The sequence below is a fragment of the Hibiscus syriacus genome, unplaced genomic scaffold, assembly GCF_006381635.1.
Source record: "Hibiscus syriacus cultivar Baekdansim isolate YM2019G1 unplaced genomic scaffold, ASM638163v2 tig00018827_pilon, whole genome shotgun sequence".
In the NCBI taxonomy this organism is placed as follows: domain Eukaryota; kingdom Viridiplantae; phylum Streptophyta; class Magnoliopsida; order Malvales; family Malvaceae; genus Hibiscus; species Hibiscus syriacus.
The window spans coordinates 487,692-502,022 of NW_024062448.1; the positions used below are offsets into that span (position 1 = coordinate 487,692).

At 33.0% G+C, this 14,331-nt stretch overlaps 1 protein-coding gene across 1 annotated transcript; it reads right to left on the reverse strand.

The window, feature by feature from the left end:
- Window positions 1-10,846: 10,846 nt before the first annotated feature.
- On the reverse strand, window positions 10,847-11,565 carry LOC120209369. The gene is made up of 2 exons (XM_039208402.1): window positions 11,130-11,565; window positions 10,847-11,040 (listed from the first exon to the last, which is right to left on the reverse strand). Exons 1-2 carry the CDS (start codon window positions 11,563-11,565, stop codon window positions 10,847-10,849), a joined length of 630 nt encoding a protein of 209 aa, XP_039064333.1.
- Between the last annotated feature and the right edge of the window lie 2,766 nt (window positions 11,566-14,331).

Consider the following 14,331-nt stretch of genomic DNA (forward strand, 5'->3'; position numbering starts at 1 on the left):
ATAAAGCTATTCTACCTCCATTAAAATCTGGCAGAGCAGCTCCAAGATAATCAATGCACATTGACTGCCAATCACCATCCGCCATACCACTCATCAAATTTCCGTCGACGGGAAGCCCCAGATGCATAGAGACATCCTCCAATGTAATTGTAGCCTCTCCACATGGAAGGTGAAAAGTGTGTGTCTCGGGCCTCCACCTCTCAATCAATGCAGAAATTAGGACAGGTTCGAGTTTGCAACCGCCAATAATTGTTGCAATATACCCGAACCCGACAGAAGCCAAATATGGCAAAATACGTTCTGGTGTCGGTATACGTGGATTTTTAATAAAAGTCTTTAAAATACGATCAGTATCCTAAATAATATACATTATAAAAAATTAAAATTAATATAAATTCATAATAACTTTAAATTAAAAATAAATTTAAATATTAACATTAATTATAAAAAATATTACCATATCGCTAAAATGTCTAGAGATATGATCAACATCCAATCGCAGCAACATTTCGTTTTCCATTATAACTGTAGACAAAACAATATAATTAGCACACAAAAAAATAATTAATAATTCTAAATAAATAATAATTATATAAATATTATTTTAATAAAAAATAAAATTTTTATAATTATATTAATATAAAATATAATAACTATTTAAAAAAATACTAACATAAAAATAAATTTCTTATCACTAATAAAAAATTTAAAACTCAAATAGTTAGAGAATTTGAGTTATATAAGAGAGTAGAATATGATTTTGGTGTGAAGAATGAGGGAGGGTTGAGGGGGTTTATATAGGGGAGGAGGAGGGGTAGTTAGGGGAAAACGGATGGAGGCATTTATGGCATTTAATGGAAGGCGAGTCCCCGGGGATGCGCCTTCCACACGTGGCAATCGAGTCATCAGAATCCCGTGAAGGCGCGTCCCCGGGGATGCGCCTTCCACATGTGGCATCCAACTCAGCGAAAACCCAGGTAAAGCGCGTCCCCGGGGATGCGCCTTTCTCAAGCTCAGCCGAAAGGGTACCACTTCGAGAAATATATATCAAACGGTACTAAAAAGGTAAATATTCGGTTAAACAGTGTCAGTTTGATCAAATCGCCGACATCCTTGAAGTCCGTCAGATTTCCTATAATCTTTCTAATGGATTAATAATGGACATAGAAAAAATAAGTTCCACTTCGGTCTTGGGTATAGCTTCCACCAATGCTCCTTTGATCCGCGATATTGCATGTGAATACTCTAACCCATAAAGAACCTGCAATTAACAATATCGGAATTCGTGGACTTGAGGAAAGGGGGAAAATCAGCATAGAAGTTACATGTTGAACGCTTCACTCAAAATCCTTCCAAGGGATTTATAAGAATCAACCATGACGATAATGCCACTTGTGTAAATATTTGGCATTTAGCTTATGTTTTCTTCTCATCTTAGCATATGTTACTCGCATGTTGTGAAGAAGACTTTTAACAAATTGGTAAGAGAAAAAGGAAACAGCATATAAGGGACACAGAGACAGAGAAAGACATAATGACTCTCTTTTCTAATAATTTTATGAATAACACGTAACAATATATCAACTTCGACCGTTAATGCCACTAAGCTCACATTGATCTAGACAAATAATAGAAAATAAATTAAATAAAGTGGACAGAACATTGTTCAGAAAATAGTGGCGAATACAGAAAAAAATTATTGAATAAATTGATTTTTGGTCACACCGTCGTTTAATAATTAAACAGTGTTATGGCAATGCAATTTACATCAAAACGATGTCGTTTTGAATTCCTAAAAAAATAAATTTTATACTAAAATGATGTCATTTTTATTAAAATATGACATGTCATAACGCCAATTAATTATTTAACGGAGGGGTGACAAAAAAAAATTCAATCTATAAAGTTTAGTGAGTAAATTGAAAAAGAAAAAGTACGATGAGTGAAATAGGAAAGATATTAAAATTTAGTTACCAAACATGTACTTTACCCATGTTTATATCGAGTTGTGAGTATAGTCTTTATAATATCGTAACGCTTAAACTTCATTTGATAATAACCAGAATGAGTGTCTATCTTAGAATACATTGAGTCTCCCTTCAATTAGTCAAACAAATCATCTCTTCTAAGAAAATAATACTTATTTTTTATGGTTAACATATTCAATTGATGATTGTAAAATCTCAAAATCAGGGTTAGTGACCAAAATCAGGGACTTATTTGGAAATATTTTGTGAATGATTGTTGGTAATTATTAAATAAAGTAAAGGGTAAAATGGTCATTTGGCAAGGAAATATTTTTATTTTTCCTTTTTAAGGAAGTGAACCACGTGGAATTGGAGAAGAATGAAAAGAAAATTCTGGAGGCTTGTTATCTTCTTCCTCCCGTGGCTTCAATGGTAAGGTGAGTTGGATTCAACTTGATTGTTTCTTTAATTTTAAGGTTTCTTTTGATTCTTAGAGTGATAAGAAAGCTTAAGGGAAGTTTTAAATGGTTTAAAACTCAAAGATGAACAAGTTATGAGAAATTAAGTAAAAGGAGTTCAAGTGAATTATTGAAATGGAAAGAGTTAAGAGATTTTTTGAAGTTATATTTGACTTATCAATGGTCTAATTAAGAAGTTAGGAGAAATAGAAGTGAATTTGGAACATGTTGAATTATCGGTTTAATTATTGAATTCAAGAGTGTGTATGGGATATTAGATATTAGGATGAATTAAAGTGATCTAAGTTGATTACAATAAAAGTATTTAAGCTTAAAAGGCTAAAAAGAGGTTATGGTAGAGGATTTAAGTGAGTTTAGTAAGATTTTTTGGGGTTAAAAAGTGATTTCTGGGCTATGGGTATCGGTATTGCTTCATCAGGTATCGATACCTCAACCGTAAAATAGAGAAGGCATTCAAAGGGTATCGATACCTAGGAAGAACAATATCGATACCCAGGGTACCGATACCTTAAGGAAGGTATCGATACCATCTTTGAACGAGAATTACAGAATGCAATGTGGGTATTGATACCTAGGCATGGTACTGATACCATAGCTAGGGAAGTATCGATACCCTATGGGGGGTACCAATACCACTGCAAGATAAAAATTTGGATTAACTCTTTCTTCTAGCTTAAGAAATTAAGGATTGAATCATAGTATTTGGAATGCTTATATGTATGCATGATTGTGTAGCTATCATTCGAGAGCAAAGTCCGGACAAGTCGACAAGTAATAGTCATCGAGAAGAGATAAGGGAACAATATTGACTAGTGAGGCCAGGTGAGTGCATATTAATTATTATATGATGATGAATGGAAATAAGACTTGCAATTAGTCTATTTCCTATATTAGAATGCATGAATTCATGATTATAAGCATGTGTTTGATATGAGTATATGTGATGTATGTTATTGTGTAAGTTATATGATTGTTGTGAATACATGATTATTTAAATATGATATAAACCATGTGACAATGAATTATATGAGAACATATGTATGTAAATGAGCTATGTAACTAAGTGAGCATATGAAAATATGACTATGAGATAAGTCATATGACTATGAGATATGTGATAAGAAGTGATGTGAGTAAATGATCAAGAGATATAAGATGACATGTGAATTATATGAAAAATATTCTACGTGTAATCGATTTACGTGTTTATGTGAATATGTGATAAATATAAAAGATAATACCCATGTTATGTGTCATGAGAGCTAGAGGTATAGTTGGCATGCCAAAATTCGAGGGTTCTACGTGCTCTTTCGAGACATATATGTATCTTTTGGAACATTTATAGGGTCTTTTGAGACACATATTTGGTTCATTAGAATATGTATATGGTTTTTAAGGAGTGGTCCTTCGGGACATATGTGATATGTGTTATATGTGGTCCTTCAGGTAAAAATTCTACGTGCCCCTAGTGGGAACTATACGAGCTGTAGTGACAGTATATGTGTACAACCTCTATGTACTCACATATCTTTAGTTCTCACATGTGTACATGGGCTAACAAAAAGATAATAATAAACATACTACATGGGATGTATAGGCCATTGTTATATGAATTGTATTATATGATGAAATATGTATTGATTGGTCAAATATATGATATGACAAGATATGTATGAGTATTAAGGACAAGACCACATGATTAAAGGAATAATATGCAAATAATATTTATAATAATAAGAATGTGAATATTTATAATATATATATATATATATATATATATATATATATATGCAATTGTTATATGAATTATTATGCGATTCTATATGATGATATTATAAAGTATACATGCATTGTTAGGAATTAGAGTTTCCATTATTCCTTTATATGTCTCACTAAGTCACCGACTTAGCGTGTGAGTGTTTCACACGTAGGTTCCGAGAAGAAAAAAGAGGAGCAAAGCAATGTTAAGCAAGGCAAGACAGGTCAGCTTCTCCTTCCCGATTATCATATCAGAAAAGTATTTATTAATATGTATTTTGATATCTGAAATTGTAGTTGGCATGTAAGATAAAGTATTTGAGATATATAAGCTCTGATAAGTTTTGTAAACTATTTTATTGGAATAATATGAAGTTTATTTAATATTAGTGAAAAATTCTAATTATTATTTACAAGTAAAGGTTTTGATAACAATATGACACCTCAGACTCGGATCCAGGTCGGATACGGGTTGGGGTGTTACATTTAATGGTATCAGAGCTAAGGTTTAGTCGATTCCAGTCTTAAACCAAAGTCAAAGAAGTTTTAGAATTTGTATATGCCAACTTAAAGTGGAAAATTTCTGATCTGATAGTGTAAGGAGTATGTTGTCTTGCTAATAGAATAAGATTAATATGATATAGTAGAAATTTGATTATAAGAATTGTCGAAGTGAATTGATAAGTGGTAAACCTGATGGTGGTAGTAATTCACCTGCCCTGTCTAGGCATGATAAAGAGCGGACACCTCAGGAAGTACCTTATAAGATCGAATGTTGTTTTTAGAAAGTGAAACATGTTAGAATAACGTTAAAAGGGTCTCCACTTTATGAAAGTGGAGAAGTTAGATAAAGTAGTTCAGCTACTATTTGGATGAGTCGAAGCATAGTAAACAGATGTTATTATGAGAATGATCGAAGATTCAGTGATGTGGTTATTAGTTTCGAAGAGTTTGATAATAAACATCTCGGTGATAAGTTTAGAGCTTATGAGCTTGAAATAGGGGAATCGTATTCTATATGAATAAGAGTGCAGTTTGATAAGTTGAGTGAATAGTTGTTAAGCTGATTTATATGAAAAGATGTATACAAGTAGTTGGTGGAGGACTTGCGCTCAAATTAAAATGATGCTATTGGTATTGAAATCGTTCATTTTTCAAGAAGTAGTTAATTGTGCTAAAGTTCTAGAGAGAGCTCAGAATGATTAAGAGAATTTGTATTTTATAAATATTAGCACTATCAAAGAAAGAGACAGAGATTTTGGGTTTCAAATACAACCTTGGTTGGAATTAGTTGCCTTCCATGTCAAAAGATTAAATTTGATGAAAGCCAAAAATGCTTAAGTAGTGGGATATGGTATTGGATAATAAAGTAAGGAGTTAAAGATGGATATGAAGTTAAGTATAGATATGAAAGTGGTGAAATGGATTGAAAGTTCTGTTAGAATTATGTAAATTGAATAAGAAAAGTATTTAAAATGGATTAAGTTATGTGGATATTATTTCGGAAGAGTTTAAGAATAAGTACATTGGTGATTAGTTTAACTGAATTATGGATCAAGTCTAAATGGTTCGATGAAGGTTTATGTTCCAGATTGGAAGAACTAGTGTTGATTAACTAAGTTATGTGATAGTAAGTGTATTTGAGTTAAAAAAAAATTAGAAGATGATGTCAGGGTAACTTAATCAAGTATGTAGTGGATTAGATATGGTTGTATATTATGATCATATGAATGCGATGTAATGAAGGAAATAAGGATTCATATGATAAGGGAAGTAAGAATTGATAAAAAGTTTAAGTTGATGAAAAAGGATATTTGTATTGTGATTCGAGCAAGGATTTTTATAAAGAATAAGATTAGTACAAGTAGTGTTGACTATCAGAATTATGAAAAGAGTATAGGAGTATGAAACAAAATATATGACTCATGTTACAAGGAAATTTTGATTCTTGGAAGAATAGTTAGATAGAAAATTTAAGATGGAGTTAAAGTTTAAAGGATCAAGTATGACAAAGGTTATATTAAGGCATAAAATTTTAAGTTTGATTAGAAGTAAGAAAGGTATGGCGGGTAATACGAAAGGTTATTTGAATCTGCAAAGTGTATGTCTTAATCATCTATGGAGAAGATTTAAGGTTACGTTTCTTGGTTAAGAAGACTTAGTAAGAGAAAAAAAAGAAGGATTATATGTATTAAGTAAGTTTAAGAAGTAATCAAGTAATGATGGAATAAAAGTTGGTTATTATTGCAATGTAATTAGAGATTGAGGAGGAAAGTGATTGATTTATGATTTTTGAGTGATAAGAATTGATGATTATTGTTTACTTGATAAGTGACATGATATGGATGTATAAAGGAAAAAGGTAGTTAAAGAATTGAAGCAATGAAAGCCAAGTTTGTTAATGATAACACAAAAGATTAAGGTGAGGAGACAACGTGAGAATATGAATAGGATATGTGTAAACAATATCCTTATCTATTAGTGTAATGAAAATTCAAGGACGAATTTTCTTAAAAGGATGAGAGATTTCTCATATCCCAAAATCAGGGTTAGTGACTAAAATGGAAGTTTTGAAACTTTGAGGTATGATTTCAAAAGATTGAAAAGTTTAGGGACTTATTTGGAAATATTTTGTGAATGATTGTTGGTAATAATAAATGAAGTAAAGGGTAAAATGGTCAATTGGCAAGGAAATATTTTATTTTTTATTTTTAAGGAAGTGAACCACGTGGAATTAGAGAGGAAGGAAAAGAAAATTCTGGAGGCTTGTTATCTTCTTCCTCCCGTGGCTTCAATGGTAAGGTGAGTTGGATTCAACTTGATTATTTCTTTAATTTTAAGGTTTCTTTTGATTCTTAGAGTGATAAGAAAGCTTAAGGGAAGTTTTAAATGGTTTAAAACTCAAAGATGAACAAGTTATGAGAAAATAAGTAAAAGGAGTTTTTAAGTGAATTATTGAAATGGAAGGAGTTAAGAGATTTTGAAGTTAATTTTGACTTGTCAAGGGTCTAATTAAGAAGTTAGAATTAATAGAAGTGAATTTGGAACATGTTGAATTTTGGCTTAATTATTGAATTCAAGAGTGTATATGGGATATTGGATATTAGGATGAATTAAAGTGATCTAAGTTGATTAGAATAAGTGTAGTTAAGCTTAAAAATCTAAAAGGAGGTTATGGTAGAGGATTTAAGTAAGTTTGGTAAAATTTTCAGGCTTAAAAAGTGATTTCTGGGTTATGGGTATCGGTACTGCTTCATCAGGTACTGATACCTCAAGCGTAAAATAGAGAATGAATTCAAAGGGTATCGATACCTAGGAAGAACATTATCGATACCTAGGGTAACGATACCTTAAGGAAAGTATCGTTACCATCTTTGAACGAGAATTACAGAATGTAATGTGGGTATCGATACCTAGGCATGGTACCGATACCATAGCTAGGGAAGTATCGATACCCTATGGGGGGTACAAATACCATTGCAAGAGAAATTTTGGATTAACTCTTTCTTCTAGCTTAAGAAATTAAGGATTGAATCATAGTATTTGGAATGTTGATATGTATGCATGATTGTGTAGCTATCGATCGAGAGAAAGTACGGACAAGTCGACAAGTAATAGTCATCAAGAAGAGATAAAGGAACGGTATTGACTAGTGAGGCCAAGTGAGTGCATATTAGTTATTATATGATGATGAATAGAAATAAGACTTGCGATAAGTCTATTTCCTATATTAGAATGCATGAATTCATGATTAAAAGCTTGTGTTTGATATGAGTATATGTGATGTATGCTATTGTGTAAGTTATATGATTGTTGTGAATACATTATTATTTAAATATGATATAAACCATGTGACAATGAATTATATGAGAACATATGTATGTAAATGAGCTATGTAACTAGGTGAGCATATGAAAATATGACTGTGAGATATGTGATAAGAAGTGATGTGAGTAAATGATCAAGAGATATAAGATAAGTGATATATGTGACATGTGAATTATATGGAAATGTTCTACGTGTAATTAATCTACGTGTCTATGTGAATATGTCATAAATATGAAAGATAATGCCCATGTTATGTGTCATGAGAGCTAGAGGTATAATTGACATGCCAAGAGTCGAGGGTTCTACGTGGTCCTTTGGGATATAAATGCATCATTTGGAATATTTATAGGGTCTTTTGAGACACATATTTGGTCATTTGGAATATGTATATGGTTTTTAAGAAGTGGTCCTTTGGGACATATGTGATATGTGTTATATGTGGTCCTTTGAGACATAGTGGTTATTCGGGAAAAATTCTATGCGCCCCTAGTGGGAATTATACGAGCTATGGTGACAGCATATGTGTACAACCTCTATGTACTCACATATCTTTAGATCTTACATGTGTACATGAGCTAACAAAAAGATAATAATAAACATACTACATGAGATGTATAGGTCTTTGTGATATGAATTGTATTATATGATTTATATAATGAAGTATGTATTGATTGGTCAAATATATGATATGACAAGATGTGTTTGAGTATTAAGGACAAGACCACATGATTAAAGGAATGATATGCAAATAATATTTATAATAATAAGAATGTGAATATTGATAATATATATATATATATATATATATATATATATATATATATAATTGTTATATGAATTAGTATGTGATTTTATATGATACGATATTATAAAGTATTCATGCATTGTTAGGAATTAGAGTTTTCGTAATTCCTTTATATGCCTCAATAAGTCACCATCTTAGCTTGTGAGTGTTTCACACGTAGGTTCTGAGAAGAAAAAAGAGGAGCAAAGCAATGTTAAGCAAGGCAAGACAGGTTAGTTTCTCCTTCCCGATTATCATATCAGAAAAGTCTTTATTAATGTGTATTTTGATATCTGAAACTGTAGTTGGCATGTAAGATAAAGTATTTGAGATATATAAGCTCTGATAAGTTTTGTAAACTATTTTATTGGAATAATATGAAGTTTATTTAATATTAGTGAGAAAATCTAATTATTATTTACATGTAAAGGTTTTCATAACAATGTGACACATCGGACTCGGATCCGGGTCGGATACGGGTTGGGGGTGTTACAATGATAATCAATGCAAAGTCTTAGAGATACATCTTTATTCTTTACAAATAACACTAGAGTACCATACGACGACACACTAAGTCATATGAAACATCAATTAAGTAACTCTAGGGTTGTCAATGAGCAGAGTCGAGCTCGAGTATTTTTGAGCTCGACTCGACTCTAAAACTCTAAAATAGAGCTCAATTCTACTCGAAAACTTGCAAAGCTAAAATTTTCAAGCTCGAATCAAACTCGAAATCATGAACTGAAGCTCGTAAAAGTTCAAAAAAGCTGGAAATGAAAAAAAAATATCTTAAACTTTACTTGATTGAAGCCATAAACTCAAACACGAACATGAACCTTAAATACATGAAAATCTTATGCTGCATTTTAAAATAAATCAACACATAAATGTTAATATTATTAATAATTTGTTTTTTTAAAATAAAATCTTAATATATTATATTTTCAAGTTGCTCACGAGTTTTTCGAGTCGATTATCAAGTAGCTCATTTCAACTTGTTAAGAACTCGAGTCGAGTCTATTCGAATCAAGTACTTATTAAACTTTGATCTAATTGATCTCGAGTAGCTTGCAATCTGTCTCATCTCATTTACAACCCGAATTAACTCTCAAAGTTTATCTTTGAGTTCTTTCAACTTTACCAGTTCTATTTGATAAGGAGCAATGGAAACTGGAGTAGTTATTGATTGCATGTCAATACCAAATTCAATCTATCTTTTGGGAAGTAATCTATGTGATAATTATCTAAAAGAGTTATTATTTAGAGTTTGTTTTACTTAGATTAAGCTTGTATTTTATCATTTTAGGATCATATTTTAAGTATTTTTGTTAATTTTGCACTATATACATTGATGAGTATGAGAAAATACTCAAAACTTTGAAAACTCTCTCTTTATATATAAATTAAAAAGTTTCTCAAATCTTAAAAAATACCTAAAACTTTGAAAACTCTAATTCTAATCCTTATGCCCACTTTTATCTCAGTTGTCCTTGATCGAACCTCTATTAGAACCTACACTCAACGATAAGCCAAATCCAATTATTCATAACCTAGAGACTTGACGTCCCTGGTGAAGAAAATGACAAACATCCCTAAATAACGAACTCTAACCCTAAAAATATGGCATCTAAACGATCTAACGATGCGTTCGGCAACAAGAGTAATAACGAACAGTAAGGGAGATACCAAGGGTGGCAAAAGCATTAGTCAAACCAAAAGGCATCAGGAGAAACTCGTAATACCCATAACGAGTTCGGAAAGTCGTTTTAGATACATCATAATCCTTAACTTTGCACTGGTAATAATCGGATCTCAAGTCTATCTTAGAAAATACTGAAGCTTCAAGGAATTGGTCGAAAAGATCATCAATATGAGGTAACAGATACTTATTCTTAATTGTCAGTTTATTCAACTTCCGATAACCAATACACAGTCACAACGTCTCGCCCTTCTTCTTAACGAACAAAACTGATGTTCCCCACGATGTGACACTCGGTAGAATGAAACCCCCGATCCAACAACTCCTGTAACTAAACCTTCAACTTCTTATGCTCCTTAGGTGTCATCTTGTAAGGAGCCATAGACACCGGAGCTGAGCCAATGTATACCTCAATGTCGAACTTAATCTCCTTACGCTTAGGCGGTACACCATGTAATTCTTCCAGAAAGACATTCGATAATTCTCTCACAACTCTGATCTTATCTTTTACATTGTCAGACTGTCCTGATCCAGAATATAAGCAAGGTAAGCAACATACCCCTTCATAATCATTTTCTCGACCTTGAGAGCTGACACAATATTGGTTAGAAAACCACGACGTTCCCTAATAAGGACAACTTCACATTTATCATAAGTTTTCAAAGTAGCCCTTTTTAAATCACAATCTAGATTAGCTCGGTGAGCGGATAACCAATCCATTCTGAGGATAAGGTCAAAATATCCGAAAGGTAACTCCATCAGATTAGCTAGAAAGATTTTATCATGAAGTTCTAACGGACAATTCTTATAAACCTTATTAACCTCTACCGGAGTACCCATATGAAGATGGACAGAGAATGCAACCTCGGTATTCTCAACAGGAATTTCAAGACCCCCAGTTACTATACTCGCCACATATGAATGAATAGAACGATTATCAAGAAGTGCAAAGTATGAAATAGAATGGATATAAAATGTACCCTCAATAACAACTAGCTTGTCCCGATCCTTGTGCCTCAGAGTAGCATAAATTAACCCAGGCTGTCTCATTGCAGACTTATCAAAACCTCTACTCTGAGCCGGTCTACCTCTACTAACAGAACCAGAACCAGTCGGTCTACTCTCCGATTAATGTTTAAATTGATATTAACCTTAACCGATCGCTAATCGAGAACTCAAATAGTATAACTTAGTGAACTATATATAAATAACAAAATCCTAACGTCGGAGTTATTACTTGGAGTTTCAAATCAAAACATTTATTTAATGTGAAATCAATATTCATATCTAGTGTCCCAAAAATATTTAAACAAAATAAATATTAACTAAATAAAATATTAATAAATGATTAATAGAAAATCTAGGTAAAATGTCATACGATGAAAATAATTAAATCCGAATAAAGATGTAACTCCAAGTACCGGTTCTCCTAACCCGGGTATCTGAAAAAGAAACTAAGGGGATGTAAGCTAATAAGCTTAGTGTGTCTCTAAAGTGCAAGCAAAGTCAAATCATAACACAGTCTGAATCAAACAATATTAATCATATTTCGAATCAAACAGTAATAATCAAATATGTGAATGTTATGCAAATGCTCATGCACCCACCGTACTATTGTCACACTATCCGAAGAGTAAGTTTCCCAGAACCACACTATCAATAATCAAAACACACCATATGAATGGGGTCAGCTACAAAGACAGACGCCACAAAATCTGAAAAAGTGACATTCACCATGTCTAATGAATGCACTGAACTTCCTCTATTAGAATTCATCCCAACATGACATGCAAAGAACACACATATCTGATATCCGATCCGATCTGAATAGCACATATCCAAATAACATATACTCGAATATTATATATCTGAATTCTGATCTAATCCGAATGTAATAATTACATGTACAAATAATCTGAATGCACCTCATAATTTTCAGTCCGACATATCAACATATTTTACATAACATACATTTTTGAATTATATCAGATTCACAATATCACAGAATCCAACATGCACGAAATCAAACTTCCAATCGACATGCTTATAACTGAATTATAATTAATTCAACAATACCACAATACAATCATGCTTCAATCAATTTTTCAGTCAGACAAACAATCAATCAACACAACATAATATAGCATCGGACAGAGACACATCTCGACAGATAGCTAACGACGGTAATAACCTCTACCAATGTCATCTCGAGTAATAGGTTGATCCGAATCAGTGTCTACTATCAATAATTTAAATAAATAAATAATTTTAAAATTATCTACGAGACTAGTGTACTAAAATTGTCAGTTGCACTCCCGGTCAACACGAGTCGGTTCGAAGCTCGCGGAGGAGACGGTAACTTGGTTCCTGATTCAGAATGTCCTACAAAATTTACAACATCAGAAATTAATCCCAATACAAAATTTCATTTTACGAAATGACATTTAACGACAATTGGAATTTAATTTTGGCTTGATCGAGGAACTGACAGCGTATCAGTTCGAATAAATAATTCTGACTGTACACCGGAGGGGATCGCCGATGATGGGAATGAAGTGGCAATAGCCCCCATAGACCGGAAACGACACGACCGACCTTGTTACGGCCTTAAATGACTAACGATGACTTCATCAAGAGTTGGTAGCAACCGGCAACCTGAAACAGAGTCAACAAGGGTGTTTTTCACGTCCAATCAACAACGGTTAGTCGCGACCTAGGTCGTCCGAGCCTTCCTCGGAGAAAACCTGATGTTATCACGACCAAGAACGGTCTAGCACGGTGGCGACAGAGCGATATTACGAGATAAAGCTCATCGATCTCGCACGAGCACAACCCCGAGAGGACGACAACATCGATGGGGTTCTAAACAACGATCGATGAGCTTATCTTTGTGATCTGACGGCGTTGTAACGGTGGGAAAAAGGAGAATTTCAATGAGAAATTAACATGGGTCTTTATTCGACGGTGATGGAGACCGTGACGGAGGTGACAGGATTATCCCCGACGGCGTTCTTCACGATCCTGGCCATGATGATGGTTGTCTACAATATAGTGAGCGGCATGTTTTTGGGTCCCGAGGATTTCCGTCAAAAAGAGCCGATTCAGGTGGGAGATATTGCGGAATCAGAGTTAAGGGCTTACGATGGTTCCAACCCCAAAAAGCCTCTCCTAATTGCCATCAAAGGCCAGATCTACACGTCTCTTCCTCCAAGTAATAACCACTCCAATTATTATTTTTATTTCGTTTTAAACATTCAACTATTTAAAAAATTAAATTATTTTCTATTTTTGTTTCATTGTAATCATTCAACTATTTAAAAAATTAATTTAGCAATAATACACGTTTAAGTAAAATTTAAATGCAATAGTAAGCATGTGTTAAACTACTTCAATCTTTAAGAGATTATTGTTATATATTGAGACCTTAGATTCGAATATTGTGTATTCAAGGAATGAACTTCCTTGTTAAATGATTGTAAATCTATACCTTAGATAATTGAAACAGAACAAAGTGATAGTCAAATGCGATGACCTTAGATTGAATTCACATTAATGATCAAGCTTTTACAAATGGGTTTTATGCCTATTTGAATTGATGATTCTCTTGATTAGGGGGAAAATGTGAAATATTGGTTTGATATGAAGTGGTGTAATGGTTTTTCAGGATGTTTTATGGGCGTGGAGGGGCTTATTCGATGTTTACGGGGAGGGATGCAAGTAGGGCATTGGCGATGTTGTCGTTCAAACCCGGAGACCTAACGGGGAACCTTGAAGGATTGAGTGCTGAGGAGCTCGGTGTGTTGGATGACCGGGAAT

Excerpts from the sequence above, each read along its gene's own strand:
- LOC120209369 (XM_039208402.1), bottom strand. The coding sequence starts at position 11,565 with ATGAGACAGCCTGGGTTAATTTATGCTACTCTGAGGCACAAGGATCGG. Across the intron at positions 11,041-11,129 it reads CCTTATTAGGGAACGTCGTG|GACAGTCTGACAATGTAAAA; the intron begins GTTTTCTAACCA and ends ATTCTGGATCAG.